Raw genomic sequence first — 27929 nt, 5'->3', positions numbered from 1 at the left:
TCAAGATGGTTGCAAGTGAATGCCTTTCGTTAATATCAAGTGATGGCGTTTCGCAATAGTTGTTGTTGTCCTCTAATGACTTTAAATCTGAAATAAGAAGTTGTGCATTACGCAGTGCAACAGGCTTTGGATCGATAGTTAACCGTATGGAATATTCAGTTCGGACGTATTGGACCGTGCAATTTTTTTATGGCCAGGTGATTTGCCAAGGAGACAGAATGGTACGGTTGCACTTGACATGAAATATATGACTCTTAATGAACTTTACTGAATGGAATTCGTAATTATTGGTGTATTTCATGAAATAATATCGAAATGTAGGCTTATTTTTGTGAAATGAGTCGTTTTTCAAAAAATATTTATTTTTGAATGCTCTATGCAATTAATTTGCCGTTCGAATGAAGTTGGTTCTGTGATTGGGTGATATAAGGCTCCACATTGAGGTTTATACAATTTAATAATTATTTTTCAGCTTCTGTTTGTTCTAATGTTTGCTAGTTATGTGTATAAAAGTTGCAAACGCATTTGAAGGTCATTCAGTTTTATGTGCATATATAGCGAATCTTATTTTTTTCAGCTTAAACATTCCATGTAACACCAGGAATGGATTCGCAACAACAATTTTGTTTGAAATGGAACAGTTTTGGCAGTAATTTGGCAACCGCATTTGGAAACCTATACAAATCAGAAAGCCTAACAGATGTGACATTATTTTGTGAAGGTGAGTGGAAATTATGTTTATGGGGATTAAATTAAGTGATATTTACCGGGGAAGTTACCGTACTAGTTTTTGTTGCACACGGTGGCCACATTTTGTTATAACGTGATATTTAAGAATTCGCAATATTTATAATGGCCTCCAAACAGTCAATTAAATTTCGTACGTAAACAATATAATAGTGAAATAGCGAGGATTATGGTTTTTAATTTATTTGTATAATTTTGGAATCGTTAATCTCTGAAATGGGTTGAGTGTGTGTGTTTGACAGAATTGCGAGGATATTTGCAAATACGTTTAAAATAGTATATTATTAATTTGTTTGAAGAAATGCATGACTACATATAGCGTATTCGCCGTTTTTACTGTGAAATCACTGGTTATGACCCTTAATTACTTTTTATTTATTCAATTTTTGTGTGATTGCCGACTCGATGTGTGTGTAATTATTTGTGGTGGTGTTCATTGGCGGCGTAAGTTCATAACAGAACTCATCACTATGAACTGCAGTGCCACGACAGCCAAAAGAAGTTTTTGTCGCTGTTTTAGCTTTTTGCCATATTATACTCCTATTTACCTAATTTTTTAGTGAATTTTGAATACATTTCTAAACACTAGTAGCATGCATGGAATTTGGTTTTTCTTCCATTCCTGTGTTTTCATGGGTCTAATTTTCTTAATTACTGACTCTAAATCAATATGCTCACTGTTATTCAAATTGCCCGATTATAGATATGTCAGATAAACTGGAGAGGGATAATTATTTAATAGCCTACGGTGTTCATTCACTATTTTTTAATTTTTCGTGGTATGACCTAGTCATTAGTCACCAGTGATGGTTTACTGTGATGTTGAATGTGCAATAGAAATGCAAAAGTTCCTGGAAATTACCAATGACGGGAAAATGTTGAAGAGGTTAGTTTTAGCTATTGACCAGACACTTTTTCGGTTAATGTGCCTTTTTTAATAGTTTTACATTTAAACGTTTGCCCAAGTACATGATAAGTCCTGTAATGACAAAGCGTGTAGCGACACTCCAAGTGTGCCAAGAGCTTTTTTGGCATTTTCAAAAGTGGTCTTTCATGAACTGTTGGTCGTCAATGCCATAAAGGGAGTTTATTCATGCTAAGGAGAATTGGCAAGTTTCATTCATATGTAAGCCCCATTGACCTAAATGGTGACTTTTTCATTTTGTTACACTTTCTCGCAGTTCAACGAATAGTTGACCATGGAAAATATTTGGGTGTCAATGGCTATGGAGGAAATTCATGTAATCATGAAATTATATAAACATAGAAAATACACTGCCAAAAGAGAGCAAGGATCTCTCTCATCTCTTCAGCAAGACCTTGGAGTGAAAATGTCACAGGCATTTTTAAATTCATCTCATTGAGCATAAAATAGCCATTAACAAACTTTATAAATAAAATACTTAAGCAAGCTTCCCGTGTCCAGCATTATTAATTAAATTTAAAGGTGTTATTTTAGTTGTTGGCTATTTTATTAATGATTAAGTGTTTGCATTTCAATCATGTGATTGGTCCTGTACAGATAAAGATGCCTGGTAAAACAGTTCGTGAATAATTTCAGGAATTTTCCATAGTAGCTAGATTTGCAAAAGAACTGAATCAAAAAACATTTCTCTAAGTTTTTCATTTTACTTCACTGCTTGTTCAGTAAAACCTCTTTAAGCCAAACCCTTACCAATTGAACAAAGGATATATCTTTTAGCTGGCTTCTTTAGTGTTAATGCATCATTGGAGTGCAAATTCAGTTAAGTATCCTGGTCATATTATAGCTTTCATTCATGGAAATTTGTCATGAGGTAATTTTTGTTGGAGGTAGATAACTAACAGGTCTTGCTTATCAAGAATGCTCTAGGTTACTGACAGTTCAAGATAGTTGTACTGATAGTTGTACATTCATGGGTGCTTTAGGGGGGTGGCATTGTTTAATTTGCAAATTTACAATGTGGCAATTCTTAAATTGTTGAGTGGTAGTGCATTAGCAAAGATAGTCGATAGGAATTCACTACATGTATTAATAGGACTAACATTGCACTGATATAAGAACTTTGCCCCCATATTAATAAAACCTAGTGGATGTGCGTAAAGTCTTTTTTTGTGAATGAATTTGTGGTAGGAATGACCCCAAAATCAAGCTTCAACTGTGCACATGGTGCTAAATTTGTCATTCTGTTAATGAAGACTCAGTGTATTGAATATCATTGATTAAGAGTGTTTGGGATAACAATGGAAGTCTTTGTATATCTTTTCCTGCAGTTACATTCTTCAAGTTCTTTTCCCTTGCTCTGGGATTGCCCTCTCTCATTTTTGATTCCTGAATAATTAAAAGAATATAATGTATGCTGGGGCAACTTTGCGAATCATACCCACAGAGGAATATTTTAAACAATAACCTTCATGCTTATAATAAGAAAGGTATCAAGTTTTGTAATATTTCGGTGGGAAACAATGTCCGGAATGCTCTATTGGTTTGATTTTAATGCGTTACAAAGTGTTTATATTTAAGAAGTTTTATAATATTTGTGAGTATTGGAGTAAAGTTATTAAGAGTGTTGGAGTAAAAGAAGTTCTGATTCTTAACTACCATCAATCAAAGAGTATCCTAAGTACCCCTAAATGAAGAACGTTATGTACCCCAAGCGTTCATGATAAACCACAACCAACTTCCTTTTCAGTAATTTTTTATGAATTCATTCCGTAAAATTGGATTTTGGCTATTTCTCTTTCTGCAAGAGTTCCAGTCAAGGTTGAAAACTTTTTCACTGTTGAATTTTGTGAACAATCCTATTTTGCAAGTATAAAATATATTTTAAATTTTAAGTTCTGTTCCCATCATCAGGGTTTCAATGCTGGCATAATGTTTTGAGAATCAGAGTGACTTTGACTTGTCATTCTGAGGTCTTTTGGGTTGCAAAAGTTAAAAATGTTTGCATGGTGGAAGGGTACACAATTGTTTTTTTCCTTATAATAACATACAGGTCATTTTCTTACAGTGGTCATGTATTTCTTCATCTTGCTAGATGCACTGAGAGGAAGAGAGAGAATAACAATAAATATCACTTTTATTTTGAAAAAATATTTTTTCTCATCGCTTTCATAACGTTCCTCTTGAACAATGCTCTTGTTGTAACCATTTTCACTATGGCACGTAGGTCTTCATTTTCTTGTGATCATAAAATGACATGAAATTGCAGAAATGTTCGCAGTTCCCTTTGAGTGGTAGTGTCAAAATATTTCCTTGGTCAGTGAATGTTTCTCCAAAGGGGAAGTTGTTTTAAATTTCATATAAAAGCAAGAGAGTAGTGATTCAAGAGTTTTAGTATATAATTTGATTTTTAATCATCTTGAGATTTGATTTGTAATATCTGATTGACCCTGGGTATATCAAACATTTGAAAAACTGGATGATGACATTCATATCTCCTTTTTATTTGGCAACGTTTCTTTAACTGATGCCAAAATATTTACTGTTGCCAGTTAATAATAAACTAATATAAACCAACTTCTGTATGATTATGCATGGTGATGCATTTGGACTCTTGGGTTTTGCATGTAATGAAAGGGTATAATTTCTGGTTTTGTTTTGATGTAGTGTGAATACAGCACTTGACATTTCAGGTATCTTCTGTCTAAGAATCTTGTTTTTTCTTATCAAAAAATATATTGATCTGGTATTGGCTTAATACATCAGTACAGGTGGTGGAATACCAGTGTTATTCAGTCTGAAGATGTTAAAGAAGAGGGAGGAAGATCTCAGGTGTTTCTTGGTGGAAAATATTTCATCTTGAAAAATTTGGGATATTACAGCCCTGCAAGTTCTACATTGAAACTTATTTTCACACCCATGATTTTTTTACAGCAATTAGGTTTTTTTTCAAGATTTGCAGTTGACTCATTTTGTCTTGGTTTTTGCTGAGACCGAATCAAATTAATTGTTTATAATTCATGTATTGTACTTGTTTCGTAAGGTATGAGCTCTTCAGGTAAACAAAATCCTGGGAAATACATTAGAAGGTAGGAAGAAATGGAGGGGTAATACCTGGGAGTGACTGGAAATTGAAATGAGGAACAACAAAAAGGGAAATTAATTGATAGGAAATGAGAGTTAAATCTATATCCTTTTAAGAGGGGGATACTACTTTTCTCATGAATTTGCATAAGTATTACCGTACATTATTTAACTTAAAATGTTCAAGATCCTGCCAGTTTAGGCAGGTGAGTGACACACTTGCCTTCTAACCCTAAGGTTGTGGGTTCGACTCGTGCACTGGGTACAGATGTTGTGTAAACTCTGTTGGTTCAGCCCCCGGGATGCCTACAATGGCTTATTGTGTTCCCAGTGCACTGGGTTCTCTTTCCATAAGATACTTGGTAATAATGGAGATGTCCTTTCCCATGGGTGCTATTCATTCATTGTAAGAAGCCTTTCTTAGAGGTATGCATCCCAGTCAGTCACTTCCCAGCATCTGCCGTAGGATATAGTCATTTAAAAATTTACCAGCCAGTTTTGAGGCTGATCATTGATTCTTTGAAAACCATGCCTTTAGGAGAGTTAGTTAGAGATTGCTGGTGTGTAGATACTATTGGCATTCATTATATTGTTGCAGAAGTTCAATTATTTTTTTCATCAGTGTCAGTATGAATTCTTTTGACACCACATGAACTTATTTTATTGGCTTTATAGCACGTGAAAAGGGCATAAAAGTTCTCCCCCTGCTCACCTATGTAATTGGCCTTGCCTGAACATTAAATATCTGTTTAAATATTCCATCCAGAGATGTTTTTAGTTTTGAGAGTAATTAATATTTCATGATAATTTTATCTGCAAGGAAAAAAAAATAAGGGAATGACTAAATTGTTGCTGATACAAAAATGAAATTACTATTATTAAAATTATCAGTCCTTTACATTAGATATCATTGTGTACTTTGAGTAAATCACTCCATGTTGGTTAAATTAAATTTCATTTCTGTTTGATGATGAAAATGTTCTATATCTTTTTGGTTTTCCCTTCTACAACCCAGGAATACTCCCTCAACATATTTAAGATAAATCGTTAATTTTATTTGTATGCTTGGTTGAGCAAATTGTTGATGAATGTATTATGTAATCCTTGTTTTGTTTACCCCCTATTTCTAATGAATTTTCTGAAGTTGTCTGGCAAGTTCACGATATGGTGAATTATTATACAGTTGCTGGGGAGAATTGCAAAAATGTAGTAAAATTGAAATGGAGAATTTTGTGTAAATGGGAAGATTTCCTTTGGAATCCTTTCATTTGGGAAGAAGCCTTTTTGGAATATGTGTGAAACACGCATAAGTGAAGAGGTAATGCTATAAAAAATGGAGTTTATGTTAACTGAAGGTAATTTTGTGGTGCACAAAAAACAAGTAATAGTTTTCAGGGATGTTCCTTGTTTGCCTATTAATTGGTGGTGCACAAACGATGTTAGATAATTCATTAATATTTTAATTATGAATACTTATTCAAAATTAATAATAATTTAATAATGGTTGAATTCATGAGCTTGTATGCAGCTCAGAAGGTCACGAATTTGATTTCAGTCTTTTGAATTTAGTTCTATTTAATGGTATTTTGATAGTGGCATGTATGTTTTTAATAACCTCCACATTTAGTTCGCTTTACAGGTAAAAAAATACATGTTTTAGGGTGGCATGGTAAACGTGAAGATGAAAGCAAGATGGTAGCAAGAGTTCTCAAGAAGCTTACTAATGATTTTGCAATGTTCCTTTAATTCGCTTGGTGAAGTGATTTCAGAAAACCCAACTCCAAAGCTTGAAGAACGGTAGCATTCCTTAAGCATCAGAAACCTACTTTATCCTCCCTTATCCAAGGTTGTTTGATCGGTGAGGGAAGTGTGTAACTCTTACCCTTTTGGCATCTATAATCAGGGGAGCCATAACTTTTGAACTCAGATCAAGGGCTTTTGTTCTTTCATGTTTATATAATGTTAGTTAAAAAGTAACCCAGTACTCTTCTCTGAAGATAATTAATTTACAAAGAATAACGACTCAAATGTAAATCAGCATACTTTCTTGTGGCATACGCAAAATCCATGAAAGTTGTACCACACAGTGCGTAGGAATGAATACTAAAATATCTACCATATCTACGTGAATTAAAACAGAGCCCCTAAAATTTTCTAAGAGGTTCTGGAAAAAAGTCTCTTGTAAATTTAGCTTGGTAATTAAATTGGGTGTAAGAATATACTACATAGGCACATTTTTAGCAATGTTAACTTTCCAGACCCTTACTTAGTCAATGTCCCATCTGTGGATGTCAATAGATGCAATCAGTTGATTTATTTTAATTGATTCTGCGGTGCACAACATGGTAGCCAGCTAATAAAACAGCTGTTGTCAAAGAGAGAAAGGTTCATATCTGGGGAGTACAGCAAATCATCCTTGATTTGCTAATGCCTCGTTAAATTTCATCCAGCATTGTTCATTAACAGTTTTTCCTATGGTTACTTTTTCAATTGTTGTATGTGAAAATGTAGGCTAATTGCTGGTTTTACTCAATCCAAATTGATTGATTGTTTGATATTAGTTGTAAAATTGGGAAACATTCAAACCCTGCAGTGCCTATGCAGGTTAGATAATGGTAGCAAAATAAAAGATACTGCTGAGCAGGTTGACTGAGTGACTTATTTTTCCCTTGCACATTTTGTGAGTGCTAGCGCAGTGTGATAATTAATATGAAAATCGGTTATAAAGAATGACAATTATTAGATTCTCAAGAACAGGAAAACTAAGTTACCAATTAAAGTGCAGTATGCTACAGCAAGTAGAAGTAAAGTTCACTTATTTAGAATGTGTTTTGAATGAAAATGGTTAAATTAGTAAGGGTATTGAGTAAGGAATATCATTATTTAAGAATTTGAAAAATCATTGCAAAAAAGGAGGGAGTTCAGACAAAGCACCTAAGGTAAAGATGCGAAGAAAAGATAAATATTGATGTAAACCATAAATTTGTGTGGCTCCAAAATTTGGTCATTTTGGATGATGAGTGTAGACTAGAAGCTTTCTAAATGTGGGATAGAAAAGACGGAAAATGAAAGTGAAAAAAATGAATGATTGGGAGTTATGATAGAAAAAGGTTTTTGGAAGAAAGGCAAGGAATGCAGGGAGAGTGGATGTAGGAGATACTGAGAGATAATGGGATGTTTTAATAATAGAGAATGTAATACTGTGGAAGAATGATAGAGGGAAAAATTTTAGATAAAGGTAGTAGAGGGTGAAAAATATTGGGCATTTTGGATGGCATGAAGGGAAAATAGGAAGTATGTAGAGCTAAAAAATGAATTATTGTAATTAAGGAGTTAAGTCATTATCAATATTTTTGGTAGGGCTTAGCCGTGCCTAGTCCCTGGGTCTATTAAAAATTTGCCTTGGTGGTATATGACTCTTAATAATAATTGTTACTCCAAAATAAAAGAGGTAAATAATAGCCTAAAAATCAGTCTCCTCCTTACTGGCTTACTCCGTTTGTTTTGGAGGGGTAAACTCCCTGCCAGAAACATTTAGGCAGTTCTGTTGAATGCATGTAAATAAAGTGATTCTTTAATAAAAATATATTGCTGCTCATGGAAGAGTTAAGGAGGCACCTACTAATAGGAGTTTGGATGCTGTGGAGCCTAGATTAGACTGGCAGGCCAATTAATGAAAATATTTTATAGTCCTTGCTCTGTCAGGGTAATGGCTTTGGAATTAATTAGGTTGAGGCATCATCTGGAGAATGCGCATGACAAATAATTCAAAATTATAAAGTTTTTGACATTGAGAAATGAATAGAACAAGCTAATTTAGCAGCCTTTTCATGCTCTCTCTGGTATAACTGTTATTATGGTGCAACTTTGTTATCTTTGATCCTGATAAAATTGATTTAAAATGCAATATTTGAGTTAAAGCAATGAATCTAACGAGTGTATTTAATTAGTCTAATGCCAAGTCTACTCTTTTCGTGGGTAGGACTTTTAATGAATTTAAAAATATCTCAGTGAATCTCTCTAACTGAAAAAAGCCTTGGAATGCCTGGCTGTAAATACTGTAATTTCCAGTGTGGCAAAATTGTGCTTGATTTCTAATGTTCCGTAATTTGTAGTATATTTTAATTCTTAGTTATTTGTTGAAACTCATGAATTGTGACTCATTATCACAAACTTAATACAATACAAAATAGTAAGTGCAATAGTGCTAGTAGGCAATGATTACCGTTTTATACTTACGTCGCAGGTAGGATATTTGATACTTAAAGATAAATTTTTCCTCATGCTATCACAAAAATGTATGGTAATATATAGTCTTAAAAAACATTCACCTACACAAATGTTTGGAGGCTTTCTTTTGAATATGAAAAAACATGGATAAATTGAAATTGAGGAGATAGTTGGAGAGTGAAAAGGATTTACCATACTCTGAAAATATGAATCGTCCTGTATTTTATTTGCTGGTAGGTAAGAATACTTATACCTCTCCAAGTTTTGTGGGCTACTTGAAGTGTTTTGTACTTCAATATTATTTGAAAAAATATCAGTTGGCAGTAACCTTTGATTCCAATGGGTTTAGGTGATCAAAGAGGGGGTATGGGAAATGTTAAGAATGAGTTGGGTGAATTCTTCTCGGGTCTTCCACCGGGTCAATTGACCGAGCCATTGACCCGGTGGAAGACCTGAGAAGAATTCACCCAACTAATACGCCGGGAAAGCACCAGATCTTTCGTTAAGAATGAGTGTTGCTAACTGCAAAAAGTGGTTAGCTATCACCGTTATACTGAACCTAACTTGAATCAAACATGTATCCAGTCTTGCCTTGAAAAGGATAGCAGTTATTTAAATAAATTAAATGATATATATTTATGAAAGAGTGCTAATCATCGGCTAGTTCTAGTTATTTAAACCCCACTTTAACATGATGTGAGCATTTGGTTAGTGTATCAGAAAAAAATAATTTAAAATTTGAACAAAATTGGGAGAAACTTCCCAGTTCATGAAAAACTCATCATTAAAGGACAAAAACTTCGTTACCTCATGCCAAGTGATAGTAATTCCTGGAGACTTATAAACTAACAATGGGCCTACGTAAAATTTATAAATAGGCCCATTAGTCACATGGTTTTACTTCAATACTTACCACTTAAAAGTCACATTATTTACTTTGTTAACTCTGTGGTCAGCAAACATTTTTGTCCGAAGAGCCAAATATCAACTGCGCAACAAATGAAATTTCTTTTGAGAGCCAAATTTTTTAGACTTAATATATATAGGTAGGTACATTTTTACTGAGTTAATTAGTGTACTCTTTAGCTAGCCTTTGCTAAAAATGTCCTTGATCTGATTGAGATGACTTAGGTTGACCCCTTCCAACTCTCTCATATCAACTCATCTTGTTTACTTGTTTAATCTATCTCCTCTATGTCCAAACTGTCGTATCATGCATTTCTATATCCTCAGCAATTCATCTTCTTTCACTCAACAGCATTTCCTAAAATTAACTTAATAAACTTTGCTTAAAATTTTGTCTTCATTAAACTATAGGTACATGGAGTAAAACTTGATATCATACCTAATAATGATACTGTTTATTGATAAAATTAAATTTTAAGGTATCCATGAAATTTAATTATGACAGACTGACAATTGCTAATGTGAACAATGGCCTTACAACTTCTTGGAGTGTTTGGTGAAATCAAGTTTTTGTGTTTTTTTTTTTAGTTCAGGCACGATTCCAGGTTCTCATCAATAAGATTTTTCAAATTACTCTTCACAAGGTTCAAGCTTGAATATGATTGTTCGCATGAATATGTAGACCCAAATAAGAAAAAAATGCCAAAGGCTAGTTTTTTCAGCGGGTTATTTGAGTTTGGAATACTACTTTAGGTGTTAAAAATAATATATCTTCCTTCTCCACTTCTTTCAAAGAAGACCCCTTGCACTGTGAACCAGGTTCACATTTGTTTTTCTCCAATATTTCTATATCAGAGCTAGATGTTCACATTTCGAGGTCCACAAGTCGTGAAGAAAATCTTGGAGGGGAATCAAAGCACTTCGGACAGAGGCAGGTAGAATTGCCATGGGTGTGGATTTTAGCTACAATTCTAGTCTTTCCTGCTGGGACACATGCTTGGAAGTAATACATTGTAGAACATGATGCAAAGATACAACTTGACAATGCGCATTGAAATTTTATTCATCTGGAAATTTTTTCTCAATAAATTGCTTTGGAGCGCTCACCTAAAGATGAAGATGCATAAACAACACCTATGCCTGCACATGGAAGGGTCTTTGTAGTCTAGGGGGGAGCATTGGACTACTGACCAGAGAGTGGGGGTTCGATTCCCAGGCAAGCCTTTTGGGAATTCTCCCCTTTACCCATCCTGTGTGATTTTTTCAGGTTCCAGATGTTCCTGGGAAACCATGACTGGCACAGGCCCCCCTGCCCTGATATATGTGTGAATATACGAGGGTCATCCGGAAAGTAGTACCCGTTCGTGAAATAAAAAGACAAAAGTAAATATTAACAAACATAAAAAATTTTATTTGAAAGAGGATACTTTAAACTACTTCTCAACATAATCTCCAAGCAAATTAAGGCATTTGTCATAACGTGTGACAAGTTTCTGTATTCCTGCTGCATAGTCCTTCGCCGCCAGCTCATTGCGATACGCGAGGGACCCATCTTGCACAAATTTTTGCATAATGCAGATGGTGTTTAACAATTTCATGAACAATTGTTCGAGAAACATTGGGAAAATGCTCACAGATGTCATCAATTGTGACGCGCCGATCGTTCCTCACGAATTCGTCAACTGAGCTCACCAGTTGGTCTGTAATGACAGACGGTCTCCCCGAACGCTCATCGTTGTGTGTGTTCCCCCTCCCCATGTTGAAGTTGCGACACCACCGCCGAACAGACGACTCGTCCATTACATTGTCTCCATACACCTCCTTTAATTGGCGATGAATATCACATGGGCGAACGTTTCTTGCATTGAGGAATTTAATCACTGCCCTCACTTCACAACTGGCGGCGTTCTCAATTTTTTTAAACATTGTAAACAATCACAGAAACAACACAGGCAATGCTAGCGTCACGCAACTTGGCTCAGAGAAGGCAGACAAGCCACTGAAGCTATCTGACCTCGTCCAGCGGCTACTCGCGTCGTCAGCACTTCATGCGGCACGAACGGGTACTACTTTCCGGATGACCCTCGTGTATATACACACACACACATTCAGACACACAAACCTACCGTATGGTGAACAAATATTCATTCACATGGAAATAAATATATGGAAAAGGTATAGGAACACATTGAAAAGAGGGGGGAAGGTGGAATCAAGCAGATCGCAAGTGCAAAAATATTTCCTTAACCAAGACTTGAACCACAAATCTTTCGACTTGCCGAGCTGATGCTCTAACCACTTGAGATATCGAGGGAACTTAATTTGTGCTGAAATCTGCAGAGGTTTATGCAACCAAGTGCTCCGATTCTTCAGCCAGAAGATGGCTTTAGGGAGCTATTTGACCCACCAAAGGAGAAATAGATGACACCAGAGGAAAGGCATCATACGACGTCATAGAGGATAGAAATAGTGCATTTTGTGGCGCACATAGCCAGAAGGAGATGAGCCACATTGGTTAATTACACATTAAACATAAAAATGAAAAAAATATGTATGATGAAATTTATAATTTAATGTATGCCTTACCGTCAAATCATAACATCGTCACTCACAATTGTAAGAATATGTTAATCCACAATGCAGTTTTGTAAAGATACGCCAGTCCCAGTAATTCATCTAAAGATGGGTTTGGTGGGATAGGTTAGAGTTCTCTTATTAATAAACCCTATGCAGCTTGTGAAATTCACATGTCTTGGTTCCTTTCTCTGTGCTGCATGTGATTTCTAAGGAAGATATGGTACCTAAAATATCACCCAATGTGGGTGAAGCTGGGGGCTCTACGTAATGACCTAGCATGCTCCCTAATGCAAACCAGTGTACAAACATAATTGATAATGAAGCTATTCCTAGATAGAATATTGATGCTGCACAGATTGAAAAATTAAGTGCTAAATGATAGCAAAATGTAGTGATGATTTAGGAGACTACTGGGAGTTTCAAAATGTATCACTGTAATGAAATTGGCATTTTCTTCATCAGAAAATTTTACGATACTTCTTGGATAAAAATGATATACTACACATAAGTTAGATTACTTGAGTGATGATTATTGTGTCAATTCAGAAGTGAAGCTGAAAGTTATCAATTTTTTTGATCAATATTTACGTTGTAGTTTGGATGCCAAGTCAGTTCCTGTGCTGGCAAAGTCTAACTATAAACAAAGCAAAAGAATATCATTGCACATTGTTCATGATTTCTATAATTGAAGATATTTTTGTGTTATTGTGTATTTAAGTTTAGAAGTAAGAAAATAATTTGTGGGTGGTATAAAGTAACCAATAAATGTAGAAATCTGGTGAACCGCAATAACTGATATACCAAACTTTGTTCAATTTATGTGATATGTCATTTGAGTGGTCATGTCATCATGATTGTTGCTGAGGGTTACAACCTAATATAAGATATTGCTCTGTAATGGTTCTGAGTTATTATTCACTGTTAAAAGCTGCCTATATATTTTTCTAGGTATAAACTTGCTTGCCGATTGCATTGTTACTCTATGCTAATGTTTGCAATTTGCAACATTATTTACTTCATTGTTGGCATTATGAAGTTCTTCTTTATCTCACATTACTGAAGATTTTTCAGTTGAGGATTATATTTTTTGTTTTCCCTCTACAGTGTATGAAAAAGTGGAACCTGTGTTTATTCAATAATGGTTTTAATCACATGCATGTGTGTGTGCGCTTAATTGAAGCACCAATTTCTTCAAGGAAGGAAAATTTGACACGTATACATAATTTTTAATGAATATTACATTTTGAAATGATGATATTTGAGTTCCTTAACATATTCGGAGAAACCTTTTGTGTGTTTGGTTTTGAAGATAAATTTTGGTTTTAGGTGTTTTTTCATTGTTTGCCAATAGGGCTCAATGTTGTTTTGTTTTTCATCCTTTGTCTTAAGTTCTGAATCTTTCATTTAGTATGTGTAGAGATTCCATAAATATAATTTTGATTGGGGTAGTGTTGTTTTCCCTTTGCATGTTTGTGCTTGATAGGGTTCTTAGAACTTAGGATTACATAACTACTCTAATAGAAAGGTTGATTCCTATTCTAAAATGAAACAAAATCTCAAAACCTGAGAGTTGTGGGGGCTTAAGTGTGTTATTCACATTTGTTTACTTGACATATTTGTTTGTGGCCTAATCATTGTACCAGTGTGGTGGACATTTTGTACACAAGTATGTATGCTGAAATTTGGCATTGCTATATTATGAATTTATATTCAGGATATACTTGAATAAGGGTTAATTGATGTCAGTGTTGTCAGTCAATGTTGTCTATGCAACAAATTGGCAAAATTAGAAAATTTGTAATGTTTATTTTGTTGAGATAGGTATTTTATCATGTCATTTGTAGCATTGGGTTTAGTATTTAAAATTTTGTTTCTTCAAAATTTTCAAAGCTGCAGGAAAGTGTAAGACTCCTCATTAATATAGCTTTTATCTCCTGTCTTTTCAGGAGTAACGTTTCGGGCTCATCGAGTAATTCTTGCAGCATGTAGCAAACATTTTCAGGAACTGTTTGAAGGAGCATCAGGATGTGGGGCATGGGGAGGTGGGGGAATGGGTGGTGGAGGGGGGGGTGGTTGTCCCCCAGGCCTCCTGGTCATTCTCGACGGAACGTCCTCTGCCAATTTAGCTGCCCTCCTGCAATTCATGTACAGGGGAGAGGTACACGTTTCACAAGATTCCCTGTCCAGTTTTCTTAAGGCAGCAGAATGTTTGCAGGTGAGTGTGCTGAGCAGTGGATTTTTATAAATGTTGATATTCTATTTTTTTAAATTATAATACTCCCCTTATATAGACAAAATATGGATATAGTTAAGGCAAAGGACCATCGCAGTGCCTCTGCAGTAAGTAATAATATTGCTCAAAATGGATAGTAAATGCAATTTTTGCCGATGCTCATCATTTTTTTCTCCTCAGCAAAAATGGGTGGCCATGTTTTATAAGCATACTGATTTGACTGGTAAAACTATACCAGATATGCTTCTGTTTTGGTCAATCTTGAGTATAGGTCAACCTCCAAAGATGTACTTAATTTCCTTTTTTACATATCTTGTGTATAAGTGGGCCCTAGTTTTTCTTTTTATTACTAACCCTTCGCCTGCAGCTTACTCACTCACATGTGGTGGAAAGGAAGGGTATCTTGTCTCCATAAACTTCATTTTTCCAGAAATAATAAAATAATCTAATAATAATCAGGAATAATAATAACAATCTAAGTAACAAAAATAATATAGATTTACTGTTTACTTAATGGAAAAATTTTATTAATTTGTTTTGACGAGCATGAGTTCAATAAAATTTCAAGGTATGGTAGTGCACCACTGAGAGAATGGAAAGGTACATTCTCAGCAGCCTACCATGCAAACATACTAGGTACAGTCACAGCAGTAAAAGGGTTAAATACTGCTTAGTTTAACCTTGTGAATTCATTATTATTATACCTGGCCCAATGAATATTCTGAAGTAATTGGGGCTAAAAGAATTTATTGTTGTAAATACTACATATTTTTTACGGCTTCCTGAAATTAAATACCAGTTGATCAGTTGTATTGGTACTGCTAGAATTGTGTTGTCAGTTTGTGTTTGTTTGTGAATTTTTCATCACTGTTCTGCTACAAGCAGGCAGAAATAGTTTCTGTGGTGAGAAAAGTCATAACATTATTATTATAAAGAAATGAATTTTGGAATGAGTCCTTGTAGCAATTAAACTCTCATCTCAAATAACGTCTTTTTTATCAAACCATAAATAACTCGTATTTATAGATTGTTGATATTTTTTTATTGAAATTGTGTTTAAGGCTTGACCTATGCATAAGCAAATATGGTATGCGCATGAAAATTTTGGAATAAATCCCCCTTTAAAATAAAAATGACATTATTCAGAACAGTTTTTTGTGATGTGGATTGCTTTTTATAATGCTATTGGTTTATTTTGCAAATATTTTGTTAAAACTTCAATTTTTCAAAAATGTTTATATTTTTTATCAATGCTGCATATTACTTCCAATATTTTAGGAGCAATCTCTGTCTTTAATAAGCCTTATGTTCTTGGTATTAAATAATGATTTCCTGAAATTCAATGCGACATCATTTAGGATGCAATCAACAATGGTATGGCAACTGTGAATGCTTCAAAATGTTGTCTTTGCTATTGATATTAACAGTGATAGATGCATGACTAAAACAGAAACATCTAGGTCCAGAAGGTGGATAGTCAGTGGAGTACGAGATGTCCCTGCCATTTTGCAAGGCGAGGACCCCAGGTATCATATTTCAATGAAACATGAGTCTTATTCCACCTATCACCCTAGAAGATGTAATAACACAAGTAACATGTGGAAAAACTTAAAGGCAGGGAATGAAATATAAAAATTGCATTAATAATCAAAGAGAAGAGGGTATTATAACAAAAAAGTTAAGTCAAAATTTAACATCCTATGCAAAAAAAACTGACATAGTGCTGGTACCAATAGTAATGTATCTATGTGAAATAGTTCACTCTAAGCTAATATAAATAGTCAAAAAATAAAAGCAAGGATAATGGAATAAATAAAACCACTGAAATTTGGAATATTAGTGTAGTGCATCCAGTGGTTGCTATAAAATTGTTACAGAAATATATGTCATTGTACCCTTGGGGCATTTTCAAAAGTGGTTTTCTCATGTACCATAGTTCATAGCCAAAAAATGTGCTCTTTCATTTTAAGGAGAAGTTGCACTGAAAAGTAACACCCATTTACCTGGATGATGACCCTCCCCCCTTATTGCTGGTTTTATTGTGTTACGTTTCTTCAAGAAACGTTGGCTACGTTTGAACTTTTTCGGGTGTTCAAACAATTGTTGTGACCATGTAACATATGTAGTGTCACAACCACATTGGACTAAATGTGCAGATAGTATATGTATACATAGATTTACAAAAACGTATAAAATATTGCTCTGTAAGGGTGTAAGAGGCATGCCATATTTCTTCAGCGAGACCTTAACAGTCAGTATAACGCAGACATTTTAGATTCTTATCATTGAATATTCTGGATTTTAAGAATTTGCTGGTGCTAGGAATAAAGCTGCTAAATAACACCAATCAGGAAATGATAAATAAAATGAGATTTAATTGTTAAGCATATCTCTGTGCAATTTTTTTGATAAATCAATTGAAAAATTCTTAGTTGAAAGTACATAGTACTTTACTTATAAAAAATACATAGTAGAGGATTACGGCTAAAAGACATAAGGAGTTAATGATTAAGAACAAAGAGAAGCCAGTAAAGGTTTTAGGAATGGAATGATCATAGGAAAGGAAAGATAACAAAGGCCAGATGCTGTATGGAATATTGATAATGTGGAGGGCAAGAAGCATTGTGAAAGGCAAAGATTGAGGGTGAGTATTATTTGAAAGTAAAGACAAAAGGTCATAAAATATTAATAACAAGAAGTTATTTTGTCTTCCTTAAGCGCAGCTGTTAACCAACTTGAAATGTTTTAGCAGACATTAAGTATCCATCATTATTATTAACAATTAAGAACAACACTTAAAATGTCAGTGAGTTAATGTCATTGCTTAATTAGCATGCTAGACCAAATGCATTGCATTTAATACAAGTTTTATATTTTGCATGCTTACAGGTGAAGGGCCTATCAATAGAGCATGAGAGGCTGACAGTTGATCATGGAGCTCAGTCTCCGCACCCTGCACCCCAGCACCATCAGCACCACCCCCCCATGACCCACCACCACCATATGCCTCCCCATCATGCCCATTCCCATCCCACAGCACCCGAAACCTCGCCCACCACACGGAAGCAGCCAAGACTATCTTCGTCGAGGCCAGGGCCACCCTCATCCCCCCCAGGATCTCCCCCGTATGATGCAGAGCTGATGCATGCTCCTGCTGCCCCCGCCACATCAAATGCTGCCACTCCTTCGTCCGCTGCCCCCCCCTACTCCTCGGTGATTTCACCTTTTGTCCCACAGTACCGACCTTATGACCGTGCAGGCAACCCAGGGTCATCCCCTGCAGCAACAGCTCCCCTTCCGCCCCCCTCATCCTCTCCCTCTTCATCATCTTCGTCCTCTACCTCATCACCTCTCGTGACCTCAGCCCACGACCGTAAGAGGCCCCGTGGTGTCCCACCCGTGCAAACCACCGGGGCATCGGTGGATCACCACCGGCCCCGCCCTCTATCAAGTCCTGCCGGTGATGGTGGGACCACGCCTCCGGCTGTGCCAGCACCGGCGCCATCACCGGGAGCCGAGGGAGCCTCTCCTGGCATACGAGCTTCTGTCCTCAGGGAATGTAAGACACACGGACCGTCAGATGACAAAATGCCCATGGCTCTTGTCTCACCTCATCGATCTACACCACTTGGCTCAGGTGATGGCGGGGGAGGTAGTGGGCAGAGGGATGAAAGAGGCGGCGGAGGGGCATCCTCTACCTCATTCACTGGAGCCACGCAGCCAAGGGCAGTGTCGCCCCCATTTGGATCATCTGCAGCTGCATCTCATGATCAGGGAGACAGGGGTAAAAGCCAAGCTGCTGAAATTGATGGTGGAGGAAATAGCTGTCCTGAAGGTAAATTTGAAATTATTTTTGATTCTGTCAATGAAAGTTTTTGGAAAAACCTGTAATTTTGGACTTGAGCATAAATTTCATTCATTCCTACCTACTCAATAGGAAATTATGCTATTTGACCCATACTGCTCTCACCCTCTCTACTTGTTCAAATGGTGTGGGCTGTTGATAATGCCAGTCTATTGTATCTCATGTTGTAAGTGCCATATCAGTATATTTAAAGGACAGTCTGGGAGGCATACATTAGGTGGAGCATTCATCTACTGACCAGAAGTTTCTAACCACGTAACCCTCAAAATACAAATTTTTTTTAATTGGATTACGAAACCTTATTGGAAATACCATAAGTATGTATATTTCACTTATGTATTAGGATTAGTGCTTATTAAGGTGTACCCTCCCATAAAGTAAACAAACCTCTATGTTCTACCTTTAGTTGTTTCATTGAATATTCAAGAATCTTTTTAGGTCCCATGGTATTCATACTCATTAAAGTAGACCTATCGTTAATGAATGCTGCCCACATTAATTTGAAGGTTTAAATAATGGCTGTTAATCAATGGTAATTATAAAGATGTTACAGAGAGTGAATAACTTAGAGAGCATGTACATTATCTGGACTTGCAAAACTTGAAGAAAGTTAATCAATGAATTAGAAAGTTAGTGACCAAAGTTTGCTCAACAAATAAACATTCCCATCCACTAAAATTTTTTTTCATTCTTTCTCTGAGGAAGACTTTTTTTCGAATCTTTTCCATTGTCTTCCACAACTTTAGCATTCAGTTATTATTGAATGAAAAAGTTCATCAGAAATCATACAATGCCATCTTTCCAAAAAAGTTGTATTGTAAAACTTGAATGGCCATTCACAACATTCAAGAAAACTTAAGGACTTTGATTGTGGCTCCTAAATTAAACAAATGACCGATGGGAAGTATGTAGTAAAAAACAAAGATATATAACCTCAGCCATTTTAGTTGTTAATTCGTTGTTTACATTCAATTTTCTTGAGTAGTTAGAAAAAATGGGTTACATTATATTATTGTATAGTTTTTTTATTATAATACTTTTATATTTTAATATAATATTCACATTGCCTCACAATGCCCTCAGTTTGTCCCTGGACTGTGACAGTTTGTTCCGAGGGTTCATTTGGATGTGTATGCAACGTTGAATACATAATTAGAAAAAATGTATATTGCCACCCTAGCCATATTTTTAAATGTTTTAAATAAAAAAATTGACAATGGCTCCATCTACCTGTTTTCTCAACTTTCTGAATTTTTTAGTTCATCTTAGGAAAAACTGGAAAATTGACAGTATGCACTTTTTCAAAAGTGTAAGGATAATGACACTTTTAAATGCATAAGTGTGCTGTTTGGTGTTACTTAACAAAAGTGTTTAAACAATATCTAATCATGATTTAAAAAATTTTAATTGAAGTAGGATTCCATTATTCATTATTAATATTTCTATGTCCATAATTCTAACTAACATAAGTTCTCTCTATAATTTGTAAAATTCCTACAATATCTGTTTGCTAACTGTTTCAATGAATGTGGTGTTGTCACACTGGATGTAGTCAGAGAAGCCATTTAGAGATAGGTGTTTTAGATGTGTGTGCACATTTGTGTATTTTCAAAATGCCAGAATATTTTTACTGCTTATCATATGTTATCAGTTGAAGGAAAATTTTAAATGATTGAATGCATTTTACCATAATTTTATTTATGACAAATTTTAATACTACATATTAACTTAGTTAGCAAGGAATGTGATGTAGACCAGGACATTTATCATTTCAAAGTTAAATTACTGCACAAACAGCAATCTAGGTGAAGATCAGGTTAGGTTGATAAAGAGTAGGTTAGTATTTGATGCCTCTGCTGTTGTGAAAATGTTATTAGACAGAAACATAGAATGCAGTCAGGATATGTTTGTGGGTGTTGTAGATTTTGAGGCGGCATTCAACAGAACAGATAGTGAAAGCTTATCAAGTGTTGTAGAATATTGGAGTAAACTCGAGCCAGAGAGAGCTCGTTAAAATTCTTATCATATGGGGAAAGTAAAGGTAGAAGAGGGAAAATTGAGTTTTGCTGTAATAGGAAGGGTAGTGTGACAGGGATATCCATTATCAGTGGTTATTTTTAACATTTTTGCTTTAAAGGGCTGACCAAAGGGATGTTGTTCTCAAGAAATATGAAGGCTAAGTTAAATATTAAAGTAGAAGAGAATAAAGAGTACATGGAATGGTTAACTTACTTGGAGAATAGGTTTTGCATTCAAGATATTGTATTAGTTGACTGTAGATTACTATTTTAAATATTTTCCCCAACTGGTTCAACGGCAATATTGGTCCATGAGAATTCATGGCCATTTTGCAACCTTTGCCTTTGAATAATGGCATTATTTTGGCTGATTTAAGAGAGAGCTTGGAAAATTTCCAATTTTTAGGGATTCATTCGTTAAAAATAACAGCTGATCTTCAATGGTATTAACTGACGTTTTATGATTATCCATGAGATGCCATCTAATCCAGGACTAAATTTGTTAGGAAATTTAGTGATAATGTTGGTCAGTTCCATAACTGAACAGGGGAATTGATGCCATGAATTACATTTGTTGGGAATATGAGAATAATTAGCTGAATGGACTGAAACTATGGGATAGGTAGATATCATACAGAATGGAGGCCATTTAAGAGTAATCAGAAATAGAATTTCCAGTAGAGTCATGTAGTTGAAGGTCTTGTTGTAAATAATTTGTACCCTTGGATTCGTCGATAATTTTCCAGATCTCTTTAGATTTATTTTCTGCATTGGTAAGTCAATGGTTGTTGAAAGATTTTTGACACCCTGCTAGGTTTGGTGATAACTTTTCTTGAGTAATGAATATTCCTGATGGTCAGCTGGATTTGATTTGTTTTTGTAATATGCGGCTGCATCTTTCATTTTCTTTGAAACCAATGAATTTCATCTGAGACCCACCAACTTTAATATTTAACAGATGAGCTTTTAATTTTCGTATGCTTCAGGACAATGGGAAAACAGATATCAAAGCAGTGTGCATAGATGGAATAGAAATATTCAAAGCACACAAATTGGACACCCTATGGGTATTTAATAATTCACAAAACGTGATCAGTTCTAATCAGAGAAATACTTAGTGCAGTATTGTTTAATTTCTTTGAATGTGGACACAGCAATTTTAGAAAGAAGAAAGTAGTGATCTGACGGGTGGGCATTAATGATATTTGTTTGCTCAAGTTCAAGGTTGATATTAGTCAATGGATTATCTAAAATCGTTTCAGAACTAGCACTCACTCTAGGAGGTTCACTGTTAGCAGCACAGATGTTAAATGAAGTTAGTAAATCCAAAACTTCTGTTTTAAATTCAGAATCATCCATAAAATTACCATTGAAGTCTCCTGTCATTATTATGCAAGGGTAATGGATTGACCTATGAATTATTTCCAAGAGTTTTATTAGTTTGGTAAGGAAAACACAATGTTAGTCAAACAATAAATAGACAATACATTAAAAACAGTTGTATCCACTTCAAAACAGGCAGCACAGGTTTCAAATGGTTATCAACAGTTTTGTTCTTCATTGAGAAATTCGTACAATAAACCGATTGGAATATGAATAAAATATTCAGAAATTAGAATCAAAACACCACGATTTTTGTGCACTGACTGGCAAAAAGCTCTAGCGATAGCGTACACATGAAAAATATCAGGTTCACTTGCATTCAATCAATGTGTTGTTTAATCAAATTTTTATTCAACGTTAACATTAACCTAACATGGAGATGATGACATCCAATGTTATAAACAAATAAGATTGCTCATTGTGAATGTAAACTTTGTATCCATAGCAATACTGCATGTCCGTTACTGAGCTGTTCAATGGTTGGTTTTTACCTTAGCTAGCGGTCATAAAACTGAGTTTTGGTCTTAACCACTGGTAAAAGTTAGCCTTCAGTTTAGTTAGACATAATAAAACTTGGCCTAAGAGTTAATGCCATTGTGGCTAAGTATTTTTATGGTCTGTGATTTCTTGATTAGTAATGAAACTTGTGGTATTTTATTTCAGATCTACGCATAAAGAGTGAGCCTGGCATTGGTGGAGTAGGGTGGCTGAGAGGAGTGGCTCCAACTGATGAGGCAGTTGTGAAAGGCGAGGGTGAGGGTGGAGGGGGGAGGTTTGAAGGTGGGGGGGCGCAGCCATTACATGCTACTGCTGGCCCGACATCAGCTGCTGTAGCTGCTGCAGCTGCTGCCCTGTGGAACTCAGGAGGAACGGGTGGGGGAGCTAAGGGCAGCCACAAGTCTGGCAGCACGGCCACTGCTGATGGTATGTTCCATTATATCTTTCCTCTCATTGCTCGTTGTTGGTCATATTGCGATTAGAGTTTCCAGAAAACCAACATTGCCAGGTGAAAAAGGAAATTGATTGGAAATTTGTTGAGGTGAAAATTTACAAGGTCTGTCCAATAAATACGCAAACTGAGGCCACAACTTTATTTTGCAAAATTTACTCTACATCGATTTTGTCCTCTTCAAAGTACTCTCATTTCATTGCTATGCACTTATTCTATCTTATGACTGCCATCTATGACTGCCAGAGGACTTCCCCTTGGAAGTCCTCTGGCAGTCATAGATGACTTCCAAGGGGAAGTCCTCTGGCAGTCAGGCTTTTTAGTTTTCTCGTCGTTTCTTGCTTTATTGTGTCCACATCACCCCAGTGATGTCTTCCCTGATCACATTTTTGCGTTTTGGGAATAGGAAAAAAGTTGATGGGGCGAGATCTGGCAAACAAGTAGGATGATCATGGATGGTGATTGAATTTTTTGCCAGAAATTGGCAAACAATCAATGCTGAAAGTGCTTGTGCATTGTCATGGTGAAGGATCCATCCTTGAGTCAAATTTGGTCGCACATGATGTATGCAATCTCTGAATTGCTTGAGAACTGTAAGGTAGAACTCAGCATTTACTGTTTATCCTTCAGGAAGAAATTCGTGATGAACAACACCTTCAACATCAAAGAAAACCAGGAGCATGACTTTAATTCGCTAACAGCTTTTTCTTGATTTTTTGGTTTGATTTAATCCACTTGAAAATAGATTTTTTCTTCTGAGCTTTATCACTGTAAACAGCTTTCAGCATTTGTCATTTCTTGATAACATTTACCGCACTGCACCAAAAACTTGATGTTGATTTGTTGCTCTCTGACTTTGTCAATTTCCCTTTTCGACGAACAGTAAAAACAAGGACAATAGAAACTAACATAACTGGCACCATATGCACAGCTGGATGATCTGCCCAGTGCAGACGGCTCATTGGGTCTTAGGCAACTAGCTCCACTAGTGGGCGGGGCTATAGTCCATGTCATGGCTGCCAGAGTGCACAAGTTTGCGTATTTCTTGGCTAGACCTCATATTCTAGTGATCTAAATGCATTGGTAAAATGCCATCATTTTCCCCCAATGATTCTACTCTTCTGGGATTTTTATCTGAAATTAAGTGCTATTGTTTCTTGCTTGTATGAGCGTTAATGTTGATAATCAGGGAGTAAAATGTGTTGGGTTAGATTAATATCATCCATTGGGAACAAACCCTCTCATTATGTTGTTCTTATCTAAATGATGTGTACATAAAGTGTATGTAAAAAATAAAGCAAGCTGCAGTGTTACTGTAAAGAAATAATATTCAATAATTAAGTTTTGAGGTGCCTTGATGAATGAGGTCATTTGCTCCAATAATATTTTGTGGCATTGTAAGATTTCATGGCTGAATGAAGTGTAATATTTCATGCTTTTCAAGAGATATATTTTCAAAGATTGAATTCTAATGATCTTCAATCATAGTTGTGTAGTGCATAAAATCTCCATTTACTTGCTAATCAGCTAAACTTAAATTATTAATAAAGGTAGTCTGCTAATTAGATTAGGTTTCTTCTCTCAGTATCCATTGTCAAGATGCCTGCCATCTGAAAATAATCAACAGAAAATGTGATTCAAGCTAAACAAATCCTATGTTCAAAAGAAATGTCATAAAAATTGTGTATAATTTATTCTAAATAAACTATTTTTTGGTAAAAAAATCATGGTTGATGAACACCACAGCTTGGGAAACCTGTGTACCATGAAAGTGCTGGTGAAAAATATCTGAGAATTTTCTAGGAATGAAGGGAAAGCAAAATACCAAAAATTCATTTGGATAGAGTACTGGAACACAGTGCATAGGTGCAAAGCATCATCTCAATTGTCAAATATTTTTCGAGACCTGAGCTAGAGAAGACAAAAATGTGGACAGGAAATCTATTTATCAATTAAAATCTTTGAAATGTGTGGGTGTGTAAGAAGAGGCATGTTGAATGGAATGAAGGGAGGAGGAAAGTATGTGGTATTGAAGAACAGTTTTAGTGTACTTAAGGGTTTCAGTTTGTGTCTTGTTAGATGAAGCTAAAAAATGTGATATTCATTACATGATATTCATACATGTCCATGAAGAAGCCAACTTGAGCAATAGACTACCAATAATATACACCAGTTTTCCTCAGTTTTTGTGTACGTTTACTATCAATAGAAAGTTTTAATTATGTACAATATGAGGACCATGCCAATTTTTTTATAGTGATGTGATACAGCAAATGAATAGGGCCTCCGTCAAATCTTTTGCTAGAGCATCTTAATGTATTTCACCACTTGTTCCAATGAAGTAATACTGTATTCCATGTAAGTAAACAATTAAATTCCATGTAACAAAAATGTTGGCCTCAAGCTGCACAGCTAAAATTTGGATTGTAAATAGAGCATGCATAAAAACAAGTAATTTGTTTGTTTTTATATAGGACTAGTTCAAGGATAAGTAATGTATAACAAACAGGTCTCTTCAAATATTATTTCATATTTAAGGGATTCACTAGTTATGAACCATATTTCCATTTCATCTCCAAAATGGGAAGGAGCATTATCTTATGTTTATCCTTGGAGTATCCTGGTGTTTTAATTTATAAACATGCATTTTTTATTTGATTTTAGCACTGAGTGTCTCTTTCTTTCCAAAACAGGGAAGAAACTAAAATGCCCATTCTGTGAGCGTCTTTATGGCTATGAAACCAACCTTCGAGCTCACATCCGCCAGAGACATCAGGGCATCCGGGTACCCTGCCCATTCTGTTCTCGCACTTTCACTCGGAACAACACAGTGAGACGCCATATAGCCAGAGAACACAAGACGGAGCTAAGTCTCAAGGCCTTCCAGCAGGCAGCAGCAGCTGCAGTGCAGCAGCAACAGCAGCAGCAGGTTGGCAACCCCGTGGGTAGTGGAGGGCAGCAGGTGGCCAACCACAGTGGGGGAGGTGGGAGTACCCAGTAAAAAAATGGGCCCAGAGCAGTGGACTATCCCCAAAACCTCTTGTTGGGGCAAGTCAAAATGGGAAGTGGTGTCCTTTATCGATAATGGGAGACAACCCACCACATGTCCAGCCCCTTGAGTCTTCTTGGGTTCAACTTACTGCTGAATCTGCAAGCATCGCGTCATACTCTCCAATTTAAAAGAGAGTCTAAATGTTGTACCTCGGGACTTCTTACATTTGGGGGCAGGCGGGTTCCCACGACTCAGGCGGGTGGCCCATGCATGTAGGTTTTGCCTCAGTACAATTATGATGAGGTTGCCTGTGAAATGCTATGATTAATGTCACAATTTTTTTGCCATGCAACTCAGCTCAGGTTTCAACTTACTTTTTTTATCTAACGTGTAACAAGGAATTAATGGTGAAGAATTGAAGGGACATGTATTAATTAGGGATATAATGATCCAATAAGGAACAGCTTCTGTTATCATCGCAACTACCTCTCCGCTGTGTTTGAGAAATCAGGTGTCGTAAATCAACCCCCCCTCTACTCCCTTTTCCTTGCCCTTAGGCAGAAACCTCCCAGCTACTCTCTTTGTCCTGTTTCCCACTGTACATACCTTGTCCATGGTGGTTTGCAGGGATGTTACAATTACCTCCATGGCACAAACCTAGTGGCTGTAATCCTGTGGGAAATACGGCAGGGATTGAATGAATTCTGAAGTTAACGGCTGTGGAACTACGTATTATTTTTTTGCCTGATGTTGGTGTTGGCTTAAAAAGCATTCATGGCAAAATGAGAGTAAGGGAATAGGGATGGCATAGAAAGCTGAGCACGAGGGAGCACTTGTTAAAGTAAATTGCACAAGGTGCTCTTTCGCTCATTTCAGAAGCAATCCCCCTTGATGACGACAGCCTCCTGTCTCGTACTTCCCTCCTAGACATCACCTCCCTGTTATCCCTTCAGCTGGCCTCATATCCCAGGAATACCTCTTCCAAGAGGAGAAGACAATATCCGGAAGAGAAAACGGAATCTCTTATTATCTACCTCTAAGAAACACATGAATACCCTCCACATTATCCTCGTGTCAGATCACGGAGCTCCACTGCTAATTACCTCAATATTATTATATTGCTATATATTTACAGATGCTTACAGCGAAAACTCAGGTTTATACATTATTTTTTTCCCTTTTTTGTACCACATATCACAGTAAGAATTATGCGGTCACTGCATCCAGTGATTTTGTTGCCCCCTGCATCACTATCCAAATTCCTAGACCTCCGTTATGTCTCATTGTTGCCAATAATATTAAATTCCCAAGCACACACCTCCCCATATCCTGCCCCTCCCCACCACTCCTCACCTATCCTTTTTCCTAACCATGAAGACCATATTACTCCTTCCCCTCCTACCCAATTATTTTTAATCCCTTCCTCCACCCTTGATGATCAGTGTTCTGTCTGGTCAGATCCTTTAACCAGTGTGCTGTCCCACCTTAAGGCATGGGGAAGTAATTTTGGCAAGTGACAGCCTTGTGCGATTTTTATTGAGAAACCAATCAGGATAACAGAAATACCTCAATGGATCTTCTATATATATATATACATAATATAATATATACACAGACAAATATATATAAAATAAAGTAAATATATTATATATATATAAAAGTATTGTTAGTGGACAAATATGAAATGAATTAGTGTCCAGTTAACAATCAAATTTACATGTATGTTCAACTGTTTTTTTATGATCTACATTATTATAATTATTATTAATACAATTCTTTTTGGTCTCTTGACAATGCACTTCTTTTCTCCATTTGTAGGCACATGTTGGTGGCAAGCAATAGCTTGCCTTCCACTTTCTTCTTGCTCTCTTTTAAATGATTAGTTAAGAAAATATTTTTAGTTTTTTCTATTGGGGTATGGGTCATGTAAATATTGTAATAATAATGGATTTATTTTCTGATTGCATCAAATGAGGGGGGAGAATACAAACTCATTCAGGGAAAATGCAGGGGGTGAAAATAT

At 35.9% G+C, this 27929-nt stretch overlaps 1 protein-coding gene across 1 annotated transcript; it reads left to right on the top strand.

Annotated features, from left to right (window-relative positions):
• Window positions 1-27570, top strand: chinmo (Chronologically inappropriate morphogenesis). Its single transcript, XM_071592495.1, has 6 exons — window positions 1-221; window positions 578-721; window positions 14413-14681; window positions 17589-18534; window positions 22629-22889; window positions 25608-27570. The coding sequence occupies exons 2-6, from the start codon at window positions 604-606 to the stop codon at window positions 25913-25915; spliced, it is 1902 nt and encodes a 633-aa protein (XP_071448596.1). The 5' UTR covers window positions 1-221; window positions 578-603; the 3' UTR covers window positions 25916-27570.
• The last annotated feature ends 359 nt before the right edge of the window (window positions 27571-27929 follow it).

Source organism: Hetaerina americana, unplaced genomic scaffold, assembly GCF_022747635.1.
Source record: "Hetaerina americana unplaced genomic scaffold, ioHetAmer1.1.p SCAF_5, whole genome shotgun sequence".
Classification (NCBI taxonomy): Eukaryota; Metazoa; Arthropoda; class Insecta; order Odonata; family Calopterygidae; genus Hetaerina; species Hetaerina americana.
This window is presented reverse-complemented; position numbering and strand designations above follow the sequence as displayed.